Genomic DNA, 22,852 nt, shown 5'->3' with positions numbered 1-22,852 from the left:
TATCCATTAGCATGCATGACTGTCAGCCCCTGACAGTTTGAAAGATAAAGAGCAATGAGCCTTTGTATAATCATTAAAGTTCTCTCTCTTCCTGTAAATTATTTACTTCGAATTGATGAATTAGGGAGAATTATACTGGAGTAAATTGTTTATTTATGCACTTTGGGAAACCAGAAAACAACATAGAAGTTACTTGGAGTTACCTTTCTGAAATAGAATATAATGAAGAATTGCAATTATATGATCAGTCCATGTATTTTTATATCTGAAAGTATGCGTAGGAAGAGTAATAGAGGAATTATGTACTTTTGCATATTATTGACATTTTTAGATTTTTAGTTTTTTAAGTAAGCAAACTCAGGAAAAGTTTATTTTAACCAAGGAAATGTATATTATATAAAATAAATAATGAACTTGGTTTAGCAACTTGGAAATTGGAATTTAATATCTGAAGATTCAGATAATTTTTAAAATGTTCAATAGAGAATATAAAATTATGAAATTAAATTATAACAATATATTTCATTTTGCTAAGGAAAATATTTATTAAAAGATATTTAATGCAAGGGATCATAAGACTTTATGAAGCATGATTTATAAACTGCCATTTATTTTGGCATTAACAGAACTCTTACAGAATATATGGTAGTTGCATATTTAACAAACAATCTGTTAAAGTTGTGAAATAATTTGCTGCTGCCATTGTTATTATTCATCAATTATTTTCCTTGAATATTTTCTTTGTTTAGAAGTAAAAGTTGATTGTATTATAGAAAACTAATACAGTAATGTATTACTGCTGGCTGTATCTTCTGGGACAATTGAAATAATCAGTTCAGGATTGTCATGTTCTAGTGTACAGAGATTGTTGCTAAACCATGTCTGGTTTGAATAATTTTCCCAGCACTTACTTAAAAAGAAAGTATTCTATTGATTTTTCACGGTTCCTGACACCATTAGGGGTTTCCAGTTTATATATTCTCTGTATCTAGGATATACAGTTTGACATCATTATTACTGTAAAAAAAGGAGATAAGTACAAAATGATAGGTTAAGAAGATGTATTTTGGTTGAAGCACTATTGACTTGGATATATATGAACTATAGATCTTAGAAAAGGTTTCAAATTATATTTAGTTTATAATACAGATGATTTTGACTTGGTAAAATAAATATTTATTTCTAAATATTTGTATGGAAAAGGTTTTTTTAAATGGATTAATTGCTTATATGCCAGTATATGCTTTACAGCCTCTCACAATATACCTGCCTTTCCTTACTATGATAGAAGGATATCTGCTTGCTTAGTCTCCTTGCAGAACTACAGTGCTGACTGCTGCAGGTGTAATCTAACATCTATTCACCTGGATGTTTAACATTCACTTAAACAGCTGAATATTATTGTATATGTGATGCCTGCTTGTAACCTGCTTTTAAACTGCCTTAATAATGTGGTTGACCATAATGAAAATGATAGTGCCATAAAGTATCAATTCTATCTCTCACTGATTAATATAGTTGGATTTCATATAAACATGTATGATCCCTGGTCAGGTAAAAAGTAACCAAAGGTACTATCAGGTAGGGAATAAAAGAAAGGTGTGTTTTATCATTTTCTCAGCTAGATTTTTTTATTTAGAAAAGAATTCTGACTATACTTCAAAACAGTTAACGTTACGATCATTTCCTCTTGTACTTTTAACTTTTGAAGGAGAAAAAAAGCTCTAACTTTTTATATATTCTACTTTTTCTGTCCTTCCATATAGTCTGATACTTACCTTTGCATGTCGCTGCGTTTGCCAGTTGAAGAGGAAGCTTATGTAGGTGAGTAGTATTTAAGATTCAGAAAAACATGGTTAATTTTATATGAATCAGTCAAGGTTTCTGTGGCTTCTCTGTAGCTTAAACTTTTCCGTAGAGTTTCTGCAATGCATTCATCATGCCTAATACAGAGGCAAAACTAGAAGGAACCACTTAAGGTGGTGAGAACTGCATTTGGAGAGGCCAGTGAGTAATAGTATTTAAGAAGTTTCATGTAGATGCTGTTGGCAACTGAGCCCAAGCATTCTCATTTGTAAAGCATTGGCTTTCTGTCTGTGGCTGGATATTTAATTCCACTCCATTGCACAAGCTGTTTATTTACCTGCTAGTTCAGGCTGTAAATCTCTTTGCACTTACAATAAGCATTGGCACAGTAAGTTCTTATCTGTCTGCAAAACGTACTTGCTTTATGTTGAGGTAAGGATGAAATGACAGGTAAATGACAAACCCTACCACAGCACTGTATCAATGTTTAATGTATGTAGCTAGACCAGTGAAGTAAGCAACATCTGCTTATCAAGTCGAGCCCCTCTTAATTTTTATTTCATTCTCCTTGCAAATATTCATCCTACTAAGAGTCAATAGTAAAATGGAAATTTATGACAATCTGAACCCAGGAAAGTGCTATTTGTAGTTTGAAAATGTATTGGTAAACTTTTAACACATGTAAAGTGGTTGTTGAGTGCTAAAATTTTAAAAGAGTGAAAAGAATCGACTTTCCTTTCAACCAAATAAAATAACCAGTAAAACCTGTGAAATACTTTTTATTTTTTTAAAAATGAGGGAGATGAGTGGTCTAGAAAGGTGAGAAATAAATAAATAAATTAAACAAACAAACAAACAAACCTATTATTTTAAAAAATTTAATAGTATAGTTACTAAATTATTATTATATGTGGATTAGAGCTTTAAAGACTATAATTTGAACTTCAGGTACCATAGGTTTGGTAATGCAACAAAGAATGATGACTTTTTTTTGGTCTTTTTTTAATGTTTTTATGGAAAAAAAATGCCAGCAGCTTGTGCTATGATTTATTAGTAATAATTGGATTGATATGGCACTTTTAGATTGATTTATTTGGTTGAAATATTTTATGGTATGTTTTGCTTCCTTCCTAATGAGTGAGCTACAAAGCTGTGGTAATCCATATGCATATCTGAACTCTAGGTTCAAATATCTTTTTAGCCATGAGGTTTATCAGTTAATTTAGGATAACATGAAAGATAAAAAATAATCTATCTAAGAGCCCTGATAGGATGAATGTAAGAAATTTTCAACTTCTTATTTATTTACTCAGTTTCTATATACGCCCATCTCAAGCAAGAGATTATGGGTGGCAAATATTCATAAAACAGTTGAAAACAATTATAATAAAATACAAATTTAAAATATATGGCTGCCAAGAAAAAATGGTCATAGATAGCCAGGGAACAGGACCCTTCGCACTCTCAGAGCCCCAGGCCAAAGCTTCAAAACCTTATGAAAGGCCAACAGGGTCAGATGATGCTGAGGGGAGAATGTTGCTGAGGGCAGGACCTATAGTACAGAAAGCACCCCTCTTAGTACCCAGCTGACATTCCTTACCCCACTTGCCAAGCAGAACTGGATAGATTACCCCAAGGCTCTGTTTTAGGCCCAGTACTCTTCAACATCTTCATCAATGACTTGGATGAGGAGATAGATGGGGAACTTTTGTAGATGACACCAAGCTGGCAGGAATAGCCAACACTCCAGAAGATAGGCTCAAATACAGAAAGATCTTGACAGACTAGAACGTTGGGCGCTATCTAACAAAATGAAATTCAACAGTGAAAAAAGTAAGGTTCTACATTTAGGCCAAAAAAACAAAATGCACAGGTACTGGATATGTGGTACCTTGCTCAATAGTAGTAACTGTGAGAGGGATCTTGGAGTCCTAGTGGACAACCATTTAGATATGAGCCAGCAGTGTGCAGCAGCTGCCAAAAAAGCCAACACAGTTCTAGGCTGCATAAACAGAGGGATAGAATCAAGATCACGTGAAGTGTTAATACTACTTTATAATGCCTTGGTAAGGCCACACTTGGAATATTGCATTCAGTTTTGGTCCCCACAATGGATGTTGAGACTCTAGAAAGAGTGCAGAGAAGAGCAACAAAGATGATTAGGGGACTGGAGGCTAAAACATATGAAGAACGGTTGCAGGAACTCGGTATGCCTAGTTTAATGAAAAGAAGGACTAGGAGAGACATGATAGCAGTGTTCCAATATCTCAGGGGTTGCCACAAAGAAGAGGGAGTCAAACTATTCTCCAATGCACCTGAGGGTAGAACAAGAAGCAATGGGTGGAAACTAATCAAGGAGAGAAGCAACTTAGAACTAAGGAGAAATTTCCTGACAGTTAGAACAATTAATCAGTGGAACAACTTTCCTGCAGAAGTTGTAAATGCTCCAACAGTGGAAATTTTTAAGAAAATGTTGGATAGCCATTTGTCTGAAATGGTGTAGGGTTTCCTGCCTGGTCAGGGGGTTGGACTAGAAGACCTCCAAGGTCCCTTCCAACTCTGTTATTATTATTATAGATAAAAACCAGATGGATAAGATGGTAACCTGGTCCCAAACCATGAAGGGCTTTAATGGTGACAACCAGCACAAAGGGAACAAACACAACTCTCACAGCAGTGGTATTACATGTGCTGAGTATCTGACACCATTTACTCCCTGTGCAGCCACATTGAAGGAAAATAATAATAACAGCAACAGCAGCAATACAAATATTGAATGAGCATTATGATCTCAATAGGAATTATAGAGAAACATTTTTGATTAGACTGGTGCGTTGTTACCGGTTCGTCCAGGATCGGGCGAACCGGTGATGGCGGAAGGACGCTCTGCCCATCCGCCCGGATTTCTTCGCGCATGCGCAGAAGCATTGTGTGCATGAGCACACTGCATCCATGAGCGAACCAGTAGTGACGGGATTTGAAACCCACTACTGATTAGACCCCATTGCAAAGGGACAAAATGTTCCATGTTCACTAAAAAAGTAAAGGTTAGGCCCTGGAGATCTCAAACCAATTAGAAAAAGATATAGTTGGGTCTAATTCAATATAAACCTGCTTCATTTGTTTGTAATCTCTGTTCTCTGCATATTCTCCAGATTCTGGCAGGAGAATCCTTTAGAAGTAGTACATTTCATTTGGATAGATATATGGTGACTGTCAAACTATTAAGGGGCATTTGTGTTTTATATTGAAAATTATTAACCCTGACAAGAATAGAGTGAATCTTGAATACATGAGGATTAAATTCAGGAATATTTCTATGAATGTTAATGTCAGTGACTGAAATATATTGCTTAACCACAGAGGTGAGTTTTAATGGGTCTTGATTATATTTTATTTGTGAGTGTTGTGCCTAGGCTGAATTTTAAATGTTTTCTACTTCTACAAGCATATTCATACAAAATTCCATTACAATTTTAATTTAAGATAAAACTGCTTTAGATAATAGTAAATAATTACACTGAGTATCAGAAGTCATAGAGGTGAATTGAAATACATAAAATATTGAATTGCCCAATATTCTATCTTGTGCCTTAACCAGTAGACCAAATTGCCCAATATTTATTAAGATATCTATTATCTTAATAAAATATGTATCTACTTTTCTAGTAATTGCCAATTAACTTTTTATATTTTATTAAAACTGAAAGTCATATAAGGCAAAACTGGCATTTAAAAAAAAACCATAAAAATACTCTACACATAAAGGTAAGTTACCAAACATGGTTATAATTCTTTGCTGAGAACACATAATTGTATTTTGTGCCTTTTTTCCACAGAGTTTTTGCAGATGTTGCATACAATTAACTGTGTGAAAAACTATTATTTCTCCATTTAGCATTTTGATATTTAATTACTTTATAAGGGCAAATCCGAAAGCTAAAATGTATTTGTTATACTATGCAGGTCTTGTACAATCTGTTGTTTATTATTGAACTGTGATGGTAACTAAAGGCCATTCTACTGACACTGAGAAGTATTATGTCTGAAAGCAAGCCATTCTGCCAGAGCTAGAAAATTTATCTGCTATTCTACGTCCCTGATTTTCATGAATATGCCCAACAGTACATAATGTATTTTTTTCCCTTGCTGGCTGATAGTAATCCCCATTTGTCAACAATTCCATATAAACTGTATTATACAGTAGATGAGAAGATGCATTGCTTGTTTATTTGGATTTACAACTGCAGAACTGTTGCGATAGATATCTTACTGCAGACTGAAATTACTTTTTTTTTTGAGCAAATACATTTACTTTAAGAAGTCTTTAAAATATATATCTATACATATGTACACACACACAAAACATGCATACATATACATAATACACATACATACTTTGGTAGGAACAATTTATCATAACTTTTGTAACGTGAAAATGAGTGAAGTTATCTGATGTGCCATTCTTAATTTGCTAAAAAAAATAGACCTCAAAGAAATAAGGTACATAGAGAATTAAAAACAGTTGAACCCTACTATTAAAGTAAATAAGAAACAAATGATATGTAAATCATAGATGCAAAAGGATAAACTAAAATACTTTTCTTGAGCTTTTAACATAAGCCCAGTATTAGGACAAGTAGCAAAAGAGGGTAATATACAAATAGTGTCATTAAACTAACATTTTTAATAAGACTCACCTAGCTTTTGGGGAGGGAAACAAGAAAAAAAATCTGTCTCTGCCTCCCAGCAATTTGTCTCCTTGCAGCAAATAGCGAACAGCATGGTCAGCTTCAGCACAGCCTGATTTAGCACAAGCAGCTGATTGGTGGTTGGATTGACCTCCACCAATCAGCTGCTTGTGATAGCGCCCCATTTTCAGCCTCTGCACATCCCATTTTCAGCCTCCGCGTGCCCCATTTTCAGCCTGTGCATGCCCAATTTTCAGCCTCTGCACGCCCGATTTTCAGCCTGTTCCAGGTGGCAGGGATCGCCACTGCTGCTGCCTATCACCACCGCCTGGAACAGGCTGAATATGGGATTCATGGAGGCCAAAAATGGGGCACTCAGAGGCTAAAAATGGGTTGCACGGAAGCCGAAAATGGGATGTGTGGAGGCGGAGATAGGTTGCAGCTGTGATGGATGGTAACGCCGGTGATGGGCGGTGGTGATCCCCGCAGCTTGAAACAGCTGATAGGAGGTATTCTGGGAGGGAGATCCCCCCACAAATCAGTTGCTCGTGCTAAATCTGGCTGTGCTGAATCTGTTTACTGTTTGCTGCAAGGAGGAAAATTGCTGGGAGGCAGAGTCCGAAGGATGGGGGCTGGCAGGTGGGCAGGTCTTCGGTAACATTCGCTGTATAAGGTGCACAGACATTTCCACCCAATTTTTTTGGAGGAAAAGTGTGTCTTATACTCCAAAAAATACGGTAATTTAATAGTGCTTCACAGCCAATCTAAATGATTGACATTTCCTCTTGCAAATGTACAGGTAGTCCCCAACATTGATCAGTAAAAAATAAAATGTTTTTTCTACTTTCACAATGTTTACGTTTTTTTTTCTTTTTCAAAATGAAGATGGGTAGGGAGATAAACACACAGAGAGACATAAAGTTTATACCTAAAATTTTGTATCATTAATATTTTGTATCCAAGTAGAAAAACATACAAAAAACATATATATTATTTACTAATCAGAACTACTGTACTTGTATCTCTGTTTCACAACTGAATTATTAATTTTAAGTCAATTTATTAAACAATATAACAGTAGGATATTATAAACTTCTACCTGCAGGCCAATTTTTTATATACCCATATTTTTTGGAATATAAGACACACCTTAGTTTTTTGGGGGGGAAATAAGCAAAAAGCTGATTGGCAGGAGGATCGGCCTCCTGGAATACCCCCAATCAGATGTTCCCAGAGGTGAATTTTAGCAACAGGTTCCTTGGTTGTGAGCTCTGTACCTTGCTTTTTGCTTTTTCCTGCCTCTGAAACTCCTTTTCAGAAAACACGTTTTCTGCCTCTGAAAGCCTCCAACGGAACTTCAGAAAAAGCCTCTGAAGCTCTGTTTGGGAGCTTCTTTTTTGAAGCTCTATTTGGAGGTTTTTTTTCTGAAGCTCTGTTTGGGGGATGTGGTCTAATTCCTCAGTGCTTCTGTATAGCTTACAAAGAGTCACCGAGTTAGGTTCTTTAGACCATGAAATGGTTAACAAACAACAGGTATTCTTCCAGCTTTGTATATTATTTGTTTATGGTGATAAACACATAAAATATCCATTTCTATTGTTCTCATGCTCATTTAAAAATCATTGATACATAATTAAGAATAAGAACATCTGCAGAAACCAGTGAGACTTTGGCAATGAAATATTGAAATATAGAGCAGTTGTACTACAAGAACACTGCAAGATCACATCTTATGAACACGTATAATGAATTCTATGATGATTATACCTTAGTTCTATATTTTTTTAAAAAAAGAGTAATAAAAATGAACTCGTGGTATTGCTTGCTATACCTCCCTACTAACTAATATTGTATATAATATAAGGAATTTCATATTTTCCAAAATACTTCAAACTGTAACAACATAGGAGTTCCCCCTTAACATGGGAGTATAAATATGCCAATTCCAAGATGTTTCATGAAGGATCGTTTCCATTAGACAAAAAAGAAAGAAAATATAGCTAAAAGTATGAGCTTAGATTTGGATGACTAAATCTTTTCTAATTAAGTGAAGCTTCTTGGGTAAAAATCAAGGGGGGGATAACTTTGTAAACAAACATGTGTTACATATATATTATTATCGCCTGAATCACTGGTATAACATTTGGAGCTTTTGACTGCTTTAATCAATGGGCCAACATTTTGCATCATCATTCACTAACTTCTTGAAGGTTCTACTGGAGCATATCAATAGAATTTATACCTCAGTAAAGGTAATGCATTTAATTAATACTTACATTTTGAAATTTATTTATTTATTTATTTGATTTTTATAGCGCCCTTCTCCCGAAGGACTCAGGGCGGTGTACAGGCAAGATAAAACATACAATGTACAAATTAAAATGCAATTTAAAAAACTTATTTTAAAATTAGCCTAAAAAGTTAAAATATGCCATGAACTAAAAATCCCGTTTAAAATTAATAAAATTTACAAATTTTAAAAATTAAAATTCAAATTCAAGCCAGCCCCGCGCGAATAAAAAGGTGTGTCTTCAGTTCGCGACGGAATGTCCGAAGGTCAGGTATTTGGCGTAAGCTCGGGGGAAGCTCGTTCCAGAGTGTGGGAGCCCCCACAGAGAAGGCCCTTCCCCTGGGGGCCGCTAGCCGGCATTGTTTGGCGGACGGCACCCTGAGAAGTCCCTCTCTGTGAGAGCGTACGGGTCGGTGGGAGGCATGTGGTAACAGCAGGCGGTCCCGTAAGTACCCAGGCCCTAAGCCATGGAGCGCTTTAAAGGTCGTAACCAACACCTTAAAGTGCACTCGAAAGGCCATAGGTAGCCAGTGCAGTTCTTTGTAGAAGAGGTCTAAGGATGGATAGGTAGAGGTCTAAGGATGGATAGGTAGAAAATTGAAATAATATAAGCTTTGCTTTTTAACAAGTAGTTTAGAGAAGAAGAAAGAACGGTAAAATCTCAGTTGTGTCATAAATATCGTATGTTAATTAACCAATCTCTTCAGTGCTATTTATAATTTTGAATGATGAGGAACTCAAGGGCAATATGGCTTAGACAATCATGAATTAGCTAGGATATAAATATTAAGCAGGACTTATTTTCAAATTACTGAATTATCACAATAACTTTATATATAGTATTCCTTGGAAGACGGAAGCTCTACTCCATTTTTTCTTTTCTGTAAAATGTGTAACATATTTTACCACATCTTTCTATAAACTATCCATATCCTTTTCCAAAGTGTGTTTTAAAAGAATCATATATGTGAACACAGAGTTAACAAGAACTTGTTGTAATATCTTGCTGCAATATTTAGATATATAATTCAAAGAATGCACAATAATATATTGTCAATATTCAGAATAAGGAATAAATATTTTTATGAATAATTTTCAATGCTAATATTTGCAAAATTGCTTTCTGTTTTAAACTATATATCAAAGTTGTTTCCAAAGTGATGGAAACCATTTTTATTTGTCTTTAAAAAAAGACAGAAAATATCCTAATGGTAAGACCTAGTCAAATTGGTAAGAAATCTATAATTATAAAAAAACAGGATTTCAAAACGCTGCGCAAAATTCTGCCCTTCTTTCAGTCAGATGATTGTAAGCAAGCCCTTCTCATAAGTCTTCTGTGAACCCAGTCAATTATTATTGATGTGCCCATTACTTGTCCCGGCTTCTGCCAACCTAGCAGTTCGAAAGCATGTAAAAAATGCAAGTAGAAAAATGTGGACCACCTTTGGTGGGAAGTTAACAGTATTCCATGCGCCTTTGGCATTTAGTCATGCTGGGTACATGACCACAGAGACTTCTTTGGACAGGTGCTGGCTCTTTGGCTTCGGGAACGACTAGCACTATGTGCAAGGGGAACCTTTCCCTTTCCCTTTTATTTTTGCTATAAAAGAAACCACCCAATTTTCTTTGTGCAGTTGTAAATCTCATGAATTTGACAATTCAGGTAGTCCTCGACTTACAACCACAATTGAGCCCAAAATTGCTGTTGCTAAGCAAGACAGCTGTTAAGTGAGTTTTGTCTTCTTTTACAACCTTTCTTGCTACAGTTATTAAGTGAACTACTGCATTTGTTTTAAGTTAGTAACATGGTTGTTAAGTGAATCTTGATTCCCCATTGACTTTCTGATAAGAAAGTCACAAAAAGATGATTTCATGGCTCAGGGACACTGCAATCATCAAAAATATGAACCAGTTGCCAAGAGTCTGAATTTTGATCACATGATTATGGTGATGCTGCAACAGTTATGTGAAGAGGAGTAGTAAATCACCTTTTTAGTCCCATTGGAACTTTGAATGGTAACTAAACAAATGGTTGTAAGTTGAGGTCTATTGTAAATATGAATTTAGATTTACTATAGTTCCTACAGGAGTTAGAAAATCTTTCTTTCTTTCTTTCTTTCTTTTTTTTCTTTCTCCTATTAGTATTCAAATAGTTCAAAAAAAATATATCTGGAAATAGAAAGTAGGATGCTGGATTTTTTAAACAGTTCCAAAAATGTTTGTATTGTTCCTGTCTGATTATGCTTCCAAACAGATAAATTATGTTTGTAACAGTGGTAAAGTTATGTTTGCTTTTGGTAAAGTTATTACAGTAAATTTATCAATTGTTCTCCTGTTACCTGATTTGATTGCTATGTTCTGAATTATCAGTTCTGGTTATAATAATATCAATAGATTTTTGAAGTGTCCCAAAAGAAACATCAAATGTTTTCATTTGTTTAACATAAATCAATATGCAATTCCAGTGGATTGTAAAATTTTAGTGAATATCACAGGAATGAATTTTCTCCATTAATATATTCCGTTTCTCCTTCCCAGAAATACTCTTTTATATCACTGAACTTCAAAAATCAGAATTCAAAGTCATTCTTTCATTCGGCATTAAGAAACATCTGTAGTTTTAATACCGCAATGAATTCAAAAATTTGAGCTACTATTTTTTAGAACTTTCACAAATGTTTAAGAGACAAAATAACAAAACTATTATAGTCTGTTATCTGTTACCCCCAGAAAAATAACAGAAAAGGAGAATTGTGAGCGTTTTATCAAAGGAAACTAAAATGGTCTTAATTGTAATGCTTTTCTTCAGTTATGAATTTAAATAGACTTGTGAAGACATGTTATTGTCCTTTTTCTTTAGTTTTTTGATTACCTGTAATTCATAATAATAGAACAAAAATACAAACTTTATTTTTTGTTTTAGAAAATATTTGTGTTCAAAATATATATCTCCGAATGACAATTGAATAGACAGATAGATAGCAGTATAACTTTATTGATTAGTCAGTTGTTTATATCAAAACAATGAGCACCTGTCACAATAAGATACAGTAAGATAAGATAAAGTAGATTAAAGTAAGATAAAATATAATAAGGTAAAGTAAAAAAGAGTAAGATAAAATTGTATAAGATAAAACAGAATGCAAATGCATAAAATGAATGTTAAAACAACATGTCACAAGGAAGGCAAATATACATGTCCCAGAATAATTTTGCAAGATCCACTCTGGCTTGATCACTAGGACCAGAAGTTTAGTCTTCTGAACTTTCGGACTCGTGCTAGAGCCCATCTTATGGGAATCCTTCTCTTTCCAGAATGACACATTCCAGTGAGAGAGAAATTCCCTGATGATGGACTCCAGCACAAGTTTGAAAGCTCAGATGACTAAACCAGTGGTGAAATGTAAAATTTGTTACTACCGGTTCTGTGGGCATGGCTTGGTGGTGGGGGTAATGTGACTGGGTGGGTGTGGCCAACTTTTTTTTTACTTTTAAAAGCATTTTTTCTACAACCTCTTCAGCCGAAGAGTTGTAAAAAATGCTTTTAAAAGCTTCTGATGATTCCAGCTGAGATGCCTGATCGTCAGAACCTTTTAAAAGCATTTTTTTACAACCACTTCAGCCGAAGAGGTTTTAGAAAAAATGCTTTTAAAAGCTTCTGACGATCTCAGCTGAGCCGCGTGATCATCAGAGGTTTTTTTTTTTTACTTTTAAAAACATTTTTTCGGCTGAAGAAAAAATGCTTTTAAAAGTAAAAAAAAAATCTCTGATGATCGCGCAGCTCAGCTGGGCATTGGCAGGAGTGGGCAGGGATTTTTGTTACCAGTTCTCCAAACCATCTGCCACGGTCCGGTCCGGTCCGAACCAGGAGCATTTCACCCATGGACTAAACCTCTAGTCCCAGTGACTGACCCAGATTGGATCCTAAAACGCTTTGTTTTAGGTGAATTTATTGCCCAAACCTGAATGTGTTCCATGAAATTATTCTCATTTGGACATCCGTAATTATAAATCTAAACAGCACTAATTACTACATATGTTTTTGTGCCATGAAGGTAATTAAAAAGTCTTTTGTCTCAATATATGGTTCTATCAAGTAATTATAAGTACTGAGCCCTTACTGGGGACTATGATTGATAGTTGAATGTGACATGTGCATCAACTTCTATTTCACAATTACCGTATATACTCGAGTATAAGCCGAGTTTTTCGGCACGTTTTTTGTGCTGAAAAACGCCCCCTCGGCTTATACTCGAGTCTACCCTTGCAGAGCCGACCCAGGGAGAGGGTTTTTTGCCCTCGGGAACAGCTGGGCCGGCAGGACGAGCCCAAATGCTGCAGGCATGCTTTGCCAGCTCGGCCGGCTAGTTTTGGGGCGGCGGCTGGCCTCCGGCGTTTTCTTCCGCCGCTTTTTGATGGCGGCGGCGGCGGTGGTCGGCGGAGGGGGCGGGGGGCGGAGGGGGCGTTCGACATTTTCACCCCCCTCTCACTCGTCCTCCTCTTGCCCGCGGTGGGGGGGGAGGGGCGTTGTCACCTCGCCTCCTCTCCGGCCGAAATTGAGTGCGGCGGCAGTGGGGTGGGGAGGCGCCGTGAAGTGCGGCTGGGGAGCCCAGGAGCCAATCCGGGCTCCCCAGCCGCACTTCACGGCAGCCTCAGCCTCAAGACTTTCGAGAGGAGGCGAGGTGACAACGCCTCATGGCAGAGTGACAAACAGAGTTCTTCTCGCCTTGGCGTTTGTCACCTCGCCTCCTCTCCGGCCGAAATTGAGTGCGAGCGGCGGTGGGGTGGGGAGGCCGCGTGAGTGCCGGCTGGGGAGCCCGGGATTGGCTCCCGGGCTCCCCAGCCCCAGCCACCTGCGCCTCACACTGCTGGAGAGGAGGCGAGGTGACAACGCCAAGCGAAGAACTCTTTATTTGTTTGTCACTCGCCTCGGAGGGGCGGAGGGGCGTTTGTCACCTCGCCTCCTCTCCGAAAAGCCGAAATTGAGTGCGGCGGTGGGGTGGGGAGGCCGCCGTGAAGTGCGGCTGGGGAGCCCAGGAGCCAATCCGGGCTCCCCAGCCGCACTTCACGCCTCCCACAAAGAAGAGGAGGGCGAGGTGACAACGCCCTTCTGCAGAGTGACAAACAGAGTTCTTCTCGCCTTGGCGTTTGTCACCTCGCCTCCTCTCCGAAAAGCCGAAATTGAGTGCGGCGGCAGTGGGGTGGGTGGGGAGGCCGCCGTGAGTGCCGGCTGGGGAGCCCAGGAGCCAATCCCGGCCCCAGCCGCACTTCACGGCGGCCTCCACGCAGCTGAGAGGAGGGCGAGGTGACAACGCCAAGCGAAGAACTCTTTATTTGTTTGTCACTCGCCTCGGAGGGGCGGAGGGGCGTTGTCACCTCGCCTCCTCTCCGGCCGAAATTGAGTGCGGCGGCAGTGGGGTGGGTGGGTGGGGAGGCCGCCGTGAAGTGCCGGCTGGGGAGCCCGGGATTGGCTCCCGGGCTCCCCCAGCCGGCACTTCACGGCGGCCTCCCACAAAGAAGAGGGAGTCAAACTATTCTCCAATGCACCTGAGGGTAGAACAAGAAGCAATGGGTGGAAACTAATCAAGGAGAGAAGCAACTTAGAACTAAGGAGAAATTTCCTGACAGTTAGAACAATTAATCAGTGGAACAACTTTCCTGCAGAAGTTGTAAATGCTCCAACAGTGGAAATTTTTAAGAAAATGTTGGATAGCCATTTGTCTGAAATGGTGTAGGGTTTCCTGCCTGGTCAGGGGGTTGGACTAGAAGACCTCCAAGGTCCCTTCCAACTCTGTTATTATTATTATAGATAAAAACCAGATGGATAAGATGGTAACCTGGTCCCAAACCATGAAGGGCTTTAATGGTGACAACCAGCACAAAGGGAACAAACACAACTCTCACAGCAGTGGTATTACATGTGCTGAGTATCTGACACCATTTACTCCCTGTGCAGCCACATTGAAGGAAAATAATAATAACAGCAACAGCAGCAATACAAATATTGAATGAGCATTATGATCTCAATAGGAATTATAGAGAAACATTTTTGATTAGACTGGTGCGTTGTTGCAGTTCGTCCAGGATCGGGCGAACGGTGATGGCGGAAGACGCTCTGCCCATCCGCCGGATTTCTTCACATGCAAGAGAAGCATTGTGTGCATGAGCACACTGCATCCATGAGCGAACCAGTAGTGACGGGATTTGAAACCCACTACTGATTAGACCCCATTGCAAAGGGACAAAATGTTCCATGTTCACTAAAAAAGTAAAGGTTAGGCCCTGGAGATCTCAAACCAATTAGAAAAAGATATAGTTGGGTCTAATTCAATATAAACCTGCTTCATTTGTTTGTAATCTCTGTTCTCTGCATATTCTCCAGATTCTGGCAGGAGAATCCTTTAGAAGTAGTACATTTCATTTGGATAGATATATGGTGACTGTCAAACTATTAAGGGGCATTTGTGTTTTATATTGAAAATTATTAACCCTGACAAGAATAGAGTGAATCTTGAATACATGAGGATTAAATTCAGGAATATTTCTATGAATGTTAATGTCAGTGACTGAAATATATTGCTTAACCACAGAGGTGAGTTTTAATGGGTCTTGATTATATTTTATTTGTGAGTGTTGTGCCTAGGCTGAATTTTAAATGTTTTCTACTTCTACAAGCATATTCATACAAAATTCCATTACAATTTTAATTTAAGATAAAACTGCTTTAGATAATAGTAAATAATTACACTGAGTATCAGAAGTCATAGAGGTGAATTGAAATACATAAAATATTGAATTGCCCAATATTCTATCTTGTGCCTTAACCAGTAGACCAAATTGCCCAATATTTATTAAGATATCTATTATCTTAATAAAATATGTATCTACTTTTCTAGTAATTGCCAATTAACTTTTTATATTTTATTAAAACTGAAAGTCATATAAGGCAAAACTGGCATTTAAAAAAAAACCATAAAAATACTCTACACATAAAGGTAAGTTACCAAACATGGTTATAATTCTTTGCTGAGAACACATAATTGTATTTTGTGCCTTTTTTCCACAGAGTTTTTGCAGATGTTGCATACAATTAACTGTGTGAAAAACTATTATTTCTCCATTTAGCATTTTGATATTTAATTACTTTATAAGGGCAAATCCGAAAGCTAAAATGTATTTGTTATACTATGCAGGTCTTGTACAATCTGTTGTTTATTATTGAACTGTGATGGTAACTAAAGGCCATTCTACTGACACTGAGAAGTATTATGTCTGAAAGCAAGCCATTCTGCCAGAGCTAGAAAATTTATCTGCTATTCTACGTCCCTGATTTTCATGAATATGCCCAACAGTACATAATGTATTTTTTTCCCTTGCTGGCTGATAGTAATCCCCATTTGTCAACAATTCCATATAAACTGTATTATACAGTAGATGAGAAGATGCATTGCTTGTTTATTTGGATTTACAACTGCAGAACTGTTGCGATAGATATCTTACTGCAGACTGAAATTACTTTTTTTTTTGAGCAAATACATTTACTTTAAGAAGTCTTTAAAATATATATCTATACATATGTACACACACACAAAACATGCATACATATACATAATACACATACATACTTTGGTAGGAACAATTTATCATAACTTTTGTAACGTGAAAATGAGTGAAGTTATCTGATGTGCCATTCTTAATTTGCTAAAAAAAATAGACCTCAAAGAAATAAGGTACATAGAGAATTAAAAACAGTTGAACCCTACTATTAAAGTAAATAAGAAACAAATGATATGTAAATCATAGATGCAAAAGGATAAACTAAAATACTTTTCTTGAGCTTTTAACATAAGCCCAGTATTAGGACAAGTAGCAAAAGAGGGTAATATACAAATAGTGTCATTAAACTAACATTTTTAATAAGACTCACCTAGCTTTTGGGGAGGGAAACAAGAAAAAAAATCTGTCTCTGCCTCCCAGCAATTTGTCTCCTTGCAGCAAATAGCGACCAGCTTGGTCAGCTCCAGCACAGCCTGATTTAGCACAAGCAGCTGATTGGTGGTTGGATTGACCCCCACCAATCAGCTGCTTGTGATAGCGCCCCATTTTCAGCCTCTGCACATCCCATTTTCAGCCTCCGCGTGCCCCATTTTCAGCCTGTGCATGCCCAATTTTCAGCCTCTGCACGCCCGATTTTCAGCCTGGTCCAGGGGGCAGGGATCGCCACTGCTGCCTATCACCACCGCCTGGAACAGGCTGAATATGGGATTCATGGAGGCCAAAATGGGGCACTCAGAGGCTAAAATGGGTTGCACGGAAGCCGAAAATGGGATGTGTGGAGGCGGAGATAGGTTGCAGCTGTGATGGATGGTAACGCCGGTGATGGGCGGTGGTGATCCCCGCAGCTTGAAACAGCTGATAGGAGGTATTCTGGGAGGGAGATCCCCCCACAAATCAGTTGCTCGTGCTAAATCTGGCTGTGCTGAATCTGTTTACTGTTTGCTGCAAGGAGGAAAATTGCTGGGAGGCAGGGTCCGAAGGATGGGGGCTGGCAGGTGGACAGGTCTTGGTAACATTCGCTGTATAAGGTGCACAGACATTTCCACCCAATTTTTTTGGAGGAAAAGTGTGTCTTATACTCCAAAAAATACGGTAATTTAATAGTGCTTCACAGCCAATCTAAATGATTGACATTTCCTCTTGCAAATGTACAGGTAGTCCCCAACATTGATCAGTAAAAAATAAAATGTTTTTTCTACTTTCACAATGTTTACGTTTTTTTTTCTTTTTCAAAATGAAGATGGGTAGGGAGATAAACACACAGAGAGACATAAAGTTTATACCTAAAATTTTGTATCATTAATATTTTGTATCCAAGTAGAAAAACATACAAAAAACATATATATTATTTACTAATCAGAACTACTGTACTTGTATCTCTGTTTCACAACTGAATTATTAATTTTAAGTCAATTTATTAAACAATATAACAGTAGGATATTATAAACTTCTACCTGCAGGCCAATTTTTTATATACCCATATTTTTTGGAATATAAGACACACCTTAGTTTTTTTGGGGGGAAATAAGCAAAAAGCTGATTGGCAGGAGGATCGGCCTCCTGGAATACCCCCAATCAGATGTTCCCAGAGGTGAATTTTAGCAACAGGTTCCTTGGTTGTGAGCTCTGTACCTTGCTTTTTTTTGCTTTTTTTCCCTGCCTCTGAAACTCCTTTTCAGAAAACACGTTTTTCTGCCTCTGAAAGCCTCCAAAACGGAACTTCAGAAAAAAAGCCTCTGAAGCTCTGTTTGGGAGCTTCTTTTTTGAAGCTCTATTTGGAGGTTTTTTTTCTGAAGCTCTGTTTGGGGGATGTGGTCTAATTCCTCAGTGCTTCTGTGTAGCTTACAAAGAGTCACCGAGTTAGGTTCTTTAGACCATGAAATGGTTAAAAAAACAACAGGTATTCTTCCAGCTTTGTATATTATTTGTTTATGGTGATAAACACATAAAATATCCATTTCTATTGTTCTCATGCTCATTTAAAAATCATTGATACATAATTAAGAATAAGAACATCTGCAGAAACCAGTGAGACTTTGGGAATGAAATATTGAAATATAGAGCAGTTGTACTACAAGAACACTGCAAGATCACATCTTATGAACACGTATAATGAATTCTATGATGATTATACCTTAGTTCTATATTTTTTAAAAAAAAGAGTAATAAAAATGAACTCGTGGTATTGCTTGCTATACCTCCCTACTAACTAATATTGTATATAATATAAGGAATTTCATATTTTCCAAAATACTTCAAACTGTAACAACATAGGAGTTCCCCCTTAACATGGGAGTATAAATATGCCAATTCCAAGATGTTTCATGAAGGATCGTTTCCATTAGACAAAAAAGAAAGAAAATATAGCTAAAAGTATGAGCTTAGATTTGGATGACTAAATCTTTTCTAATTAAGTGAAGCTTCTTGGGTAAAAATCAAGGGGGGGATAACTTTGTAAACAAACATGTGTTACATATATATTATTATCGCCCTGAATCACTGGTATAACATTTGGAGCTTTTGACTGCTTTAATCAATGGGCCAACATTTTGCATCATCATTCACTAACTTCTTGAAGGTTCTACTGGAGCATATCAATAGAATTTATACCTCAGTAAAGGTAATGCATTTAATTAATACTTACATTTTGAAATTTATTTATTTATTTATTTGATTTTTATAGCGCCCTTCTCCCGAAGGACTCAGGGCGGTGTACAGGCAAGATAAAACATACAATGTACAAATTAAAATGCAATTTAAAAAACTTATTTTAAAATTAGCCTGAAAAAATTAAAATATGCCATGAACTAAAAACCCCGTTTAAAATTAATGAAATTTACAAAATTTAAAAATTCAAATTCAAATTCAAGCCAGCCCCACGCGAATAAAAAGGTGTGTCTTCAGTTCGCGACGGAATGTCCGAAGGTCAGGTATTTGGCGTAAGCTCGGGGGAAGCTCGTTCCAGAGTGTGGGAGCCCCCACAGAGAAGGCCCTTCCCCTGGGGGCCGCTAGCCGGCATTGTTTGGCGGACGGCACCCTGAGAAGTCCCTCTCTGTGAGAGCGTACGGGTCGGTGGGAGGCATGTGGTAACAGCAGGCGGTCCCGTAAGTACCCAGGCCCTAAGCCATGGAGCGCTTTAAAGGTCGTAACCAACACCTTAAAGTGCACTCGAAAGGCCATAGGTAGCCAGTGCAGTTCTTTGTAGAAGAGGTCTAAGGATGGATAGGTAGAGGTCTAAGGATGGATAGGTAGAAAATTGAAATAATATAAGCTTTGCTTTTTAACAAGTAGTTTAGAGAAGAAGAAAGAACGGTAAAATCTCAGTTGTGTCATAAATATCGTATGTTAATTAACCAATCTCTTCAGTGCTATTTATAATTTTGAATGATGAGGAACTCAAGGGCAATATGGCTTAGACAATCATGAATTAGCTAGGATATAAATATTAAGCAGGACTTATTTTCAAATTACTGAATTATCACAATAACTTTATATATAGTATTCCTTGGAAGACGGAAGCTCTACTCCATTTTTTCTTTTTCTGTAAAATGTGTAACATATTTTACCACATCTTTCTATAAACTATCCATATCCTTTTCCAAAGTGTGTTTTAAAAGAATCATATATGTGAACACAGAGTTAACAAGAACTTGTTGTAATATCTTGCTGCAATATTTAGATATATAATTCAAAGAATGCACAATAATATATTGTCAATATTCAGAATAAGGAATAAATATTTTTATGAATAATTTTCAATGCTAATATTTGCAAAATTGCTTTCTGTTTTAAACTATATATCAAAGTTGTTTCCAAAGTGATGGAAACCATTTTTATTTGTCTTTAAAAAAAGACAGAAAATATCCTAATGGTTAAGACCTAGTCAAATTGGTAAGAAATCTATAATTATAAAAAAACAGGATTTCAAAACGCTGCGCAAAATTCTGCCCTTCTTTCAGTCAGATGATTGTAAGCAAGCCCTTCTCATAAGTCTTCTGTGAACCCAGTCAATTATTATTGATGTGCCCATTACTTGTCCCGGCTTCTGCCAACCTAGCAGTTCGAAAGCATGTAAAAAATGCAAGTAGAAAAATGTGGACCACCTTTGGTGGGAAGTTAACAGTATTCCATGCGCCTTTGGCATTTAGTCATGCTGGGTACATGACCACAGAGACTTCTTTGGACAGGTGCTGGCTCTTTGGCTTTGAAACGGAGATAAGCATCGCCCCCTGGACTCGGGAACGACTAGCACTATGTGCAAGGGGAACCTTTCCCTTTCCCTTTTATTTTTGCTATAAAAGAAACCACCCAATTTTCTTTGTGCAGTTGTAAATCTCATGAATTTGACAATTCAGGTAGTCCTCGACTTACAACCACAATTGAGCCCAAAATTGCTGTTGCTAAGCAAGACAGCTGTTAAGTGAGTTTTGTCTTCTTTTACAACCTTTCTTGCTACAGTTATTAAGTGAACTACTGCATTTGTTTTAAGTTAGTAACATGGTTGTTAAGTGAATCTTGATTCCCCATTGACTTTCTGATAAGAAAGTCACAAAAAGATGATTTCATGGCTCAGGGACACTGCAATCATCAAAAATATGAACCAGTTGCCAAGAGTCTGAATTTTGATCACATGATTATGGTGATGCTGCAACAGTTGTGTGAAGAGGAGTAGTAAATCACCTTTTTAGTCCCATTGGAACTTTGAATGGTAACTAAACAAATGGTTGTAAGTTGAGGTCTATTGTAAATATGAATTTAGATTTACTATAGTTCCTACAGGAGTTAGAAAATCTTTCTTTCTTTCTTTCTTTTTTTTCTTTCTCCTATTAGTATTCAAATAGTTCAAAAAAAATATATCTGGAAATAGAAAGTAGGATGCTGGATTTTTTAAACAGTTCCAAAAATGTTTGTATTGTTCCTGTCTGATTATGCTTCCAAACAGATAAATTATGTTTGTAACAGTGGTAAAGTTATGTTTGCTTTTGGTAAAGTTATTACAGTAAATTTATCAATTGTTCTCCTGTTACCTGATTTGATTGCTATGTTCTGAATTATCAGTTCTGGTTATAATAATATCAATAGATTTTTGAAGTGTCCCAAAAGAAACATCAAATTTTTTCATTTGTTTAACATAAATCAATATGTAATTCCAGTGGATTGTAAAATTTTAGTGAATATCACAGGAATGAATTTTCTCCATTAATGTATTCCGTTTCTCCTTCCCAGAAATACTCTTTTATATCACTGAACTTCAAAAATCAGAATTCAAAGTCATTCTTTCATTCGGCATTAAGAAACATCTGTAGTTTTAATACCGCAATGAATTCAAAAATTTGAGCTACTATTTTTTAGAACTTTCACAAATGTTTAAGAGACAAAATAACAAAACTATTATAGTCTGTTATCTGTTACCCCCAGAAAAATAACAGAAAAGGAGAATTGTGAGCGTTTTATCAAAGGAAACTAAAATGGTCTTAATTGTAATGCTTTTCTTCAGTTATGAATTTAAATAGACTTGTGAAGACATGTTATTGTCCTTTTTCTTTAGTTTTTTGATTACCTGTAATTCATAATAATAGAACAAAAATACAAACTTTATTTTTTGTTTTAGAAAATATTTGTGTTCAAAATATATATCTCCGAATGACAATTGAATAGACAGATAGATAGCAGTATAACTTTATTGATTAGTCAGTTGTTTATATCAAAACAATGAGCACCTGTCACAATAAGATACAGTAAGATAAGATAAAGTAGATTAAAGTAAGATAAAATATAATAAGGTAAAGTAAAAAAGAGTAAGATAAAATTGTATAAGATAAAACAGAATGCAAATGCATAAAATGAATGTTAAAACAACATGTCACAAGGAAGGCAAATATACATGTCCCAGAATAATTTTGCAAGATCCACTCTGGCTTGATCACTAGGACCAGAAGTTTAGTCTTCTGAACTTTCGGACTCGTGCTAGAGCCCATCTTATGGGAATCCTTCTCTTTCCAGAATGACACATTCCAGTGAGAGAGAAATTCCCTGATGATGGACTCCAGCACAAGTTTGAAAGCTCAGATGACTAAACCAGTGGTGAAATGTAAAATTTGTTACTACCGGTTCTGTGGGCATGGCTTGGTGGTGGGGGTAATGTGACTGGGTGGGTGTGGCCAACTTTTTTTTTACTTTTAAAAGCATTTTTTCTACAACCTCTTCAGCCGAAGAGTTGTAAAAAATGCTTTTAAAAGCTTCTGATGATTCCAGCTGAGATGCCTGATCGTCAGAACCTTTTAAAAGCATTTTTTTACAACCATTCAGCCGAAGAGTTGTAAAAAATGCTTTTAAAAGCTTCTGATGATTCCAGCTGAGATGCCTGATCGTCAGAACCCTTTAAAAGCATTTTTTTACAACCACTTCAGCCGAAGAGGTTTTAGAAAAAAAGCTTTTTAAAGCTTCTGACGATCTCAGCTGAGCCGCGTGATCATCAGAGGTTTTTACTTTTAAAAACATTTTTTCG

General features: G+C 36.9%; 1 protein-coding gene across 10 annotated transcripts in view; it reads left to right on the top strand.

Moving 5' to 3' along the window:
- Nucleotides 1-22,852, top strand: part of PAM (peptidylglycine alpha-amidating monooxygenase) — a 189,772-nt gene that overhangs the window by 76,790 nt on the left and 90,130 nt on the right. For all 10 annotated transcript variants that reach the window (XM_058167102.1, XM_058167101.1, XM_058167097.1 and 7 more), the window contains exon 4: nt 1,767-1,824. In XM_058167102.1, coding sequence (XP_058023085.1) covers nt 1,767-1,824 — 58 coding nt within the window. The remainder of the gene's footprint in view (nt 1-1,766; nt 1,825-22,852) is intronic.

This window comes from Ahaetulla prasina, chromosome 2, assembly GCF_028640845.1.
Source record: "Ahaetulla prasina isolate Xishuangbanna chromosome 2, ASM2864084v1, whole genome shotgun sequence".
Taxonomy (NCBI): domain Eukaryota; kingdom Metazoa; phylum Chordata; class Lepidosauria; order Squamata; family Colubridae; genus Ahaetulla; species Ahaetulla prasina.
Note: the sequence above shows the minus strand (reverse complement) of the source record. Positions and strands in the feature narration are given on the sequence as shown.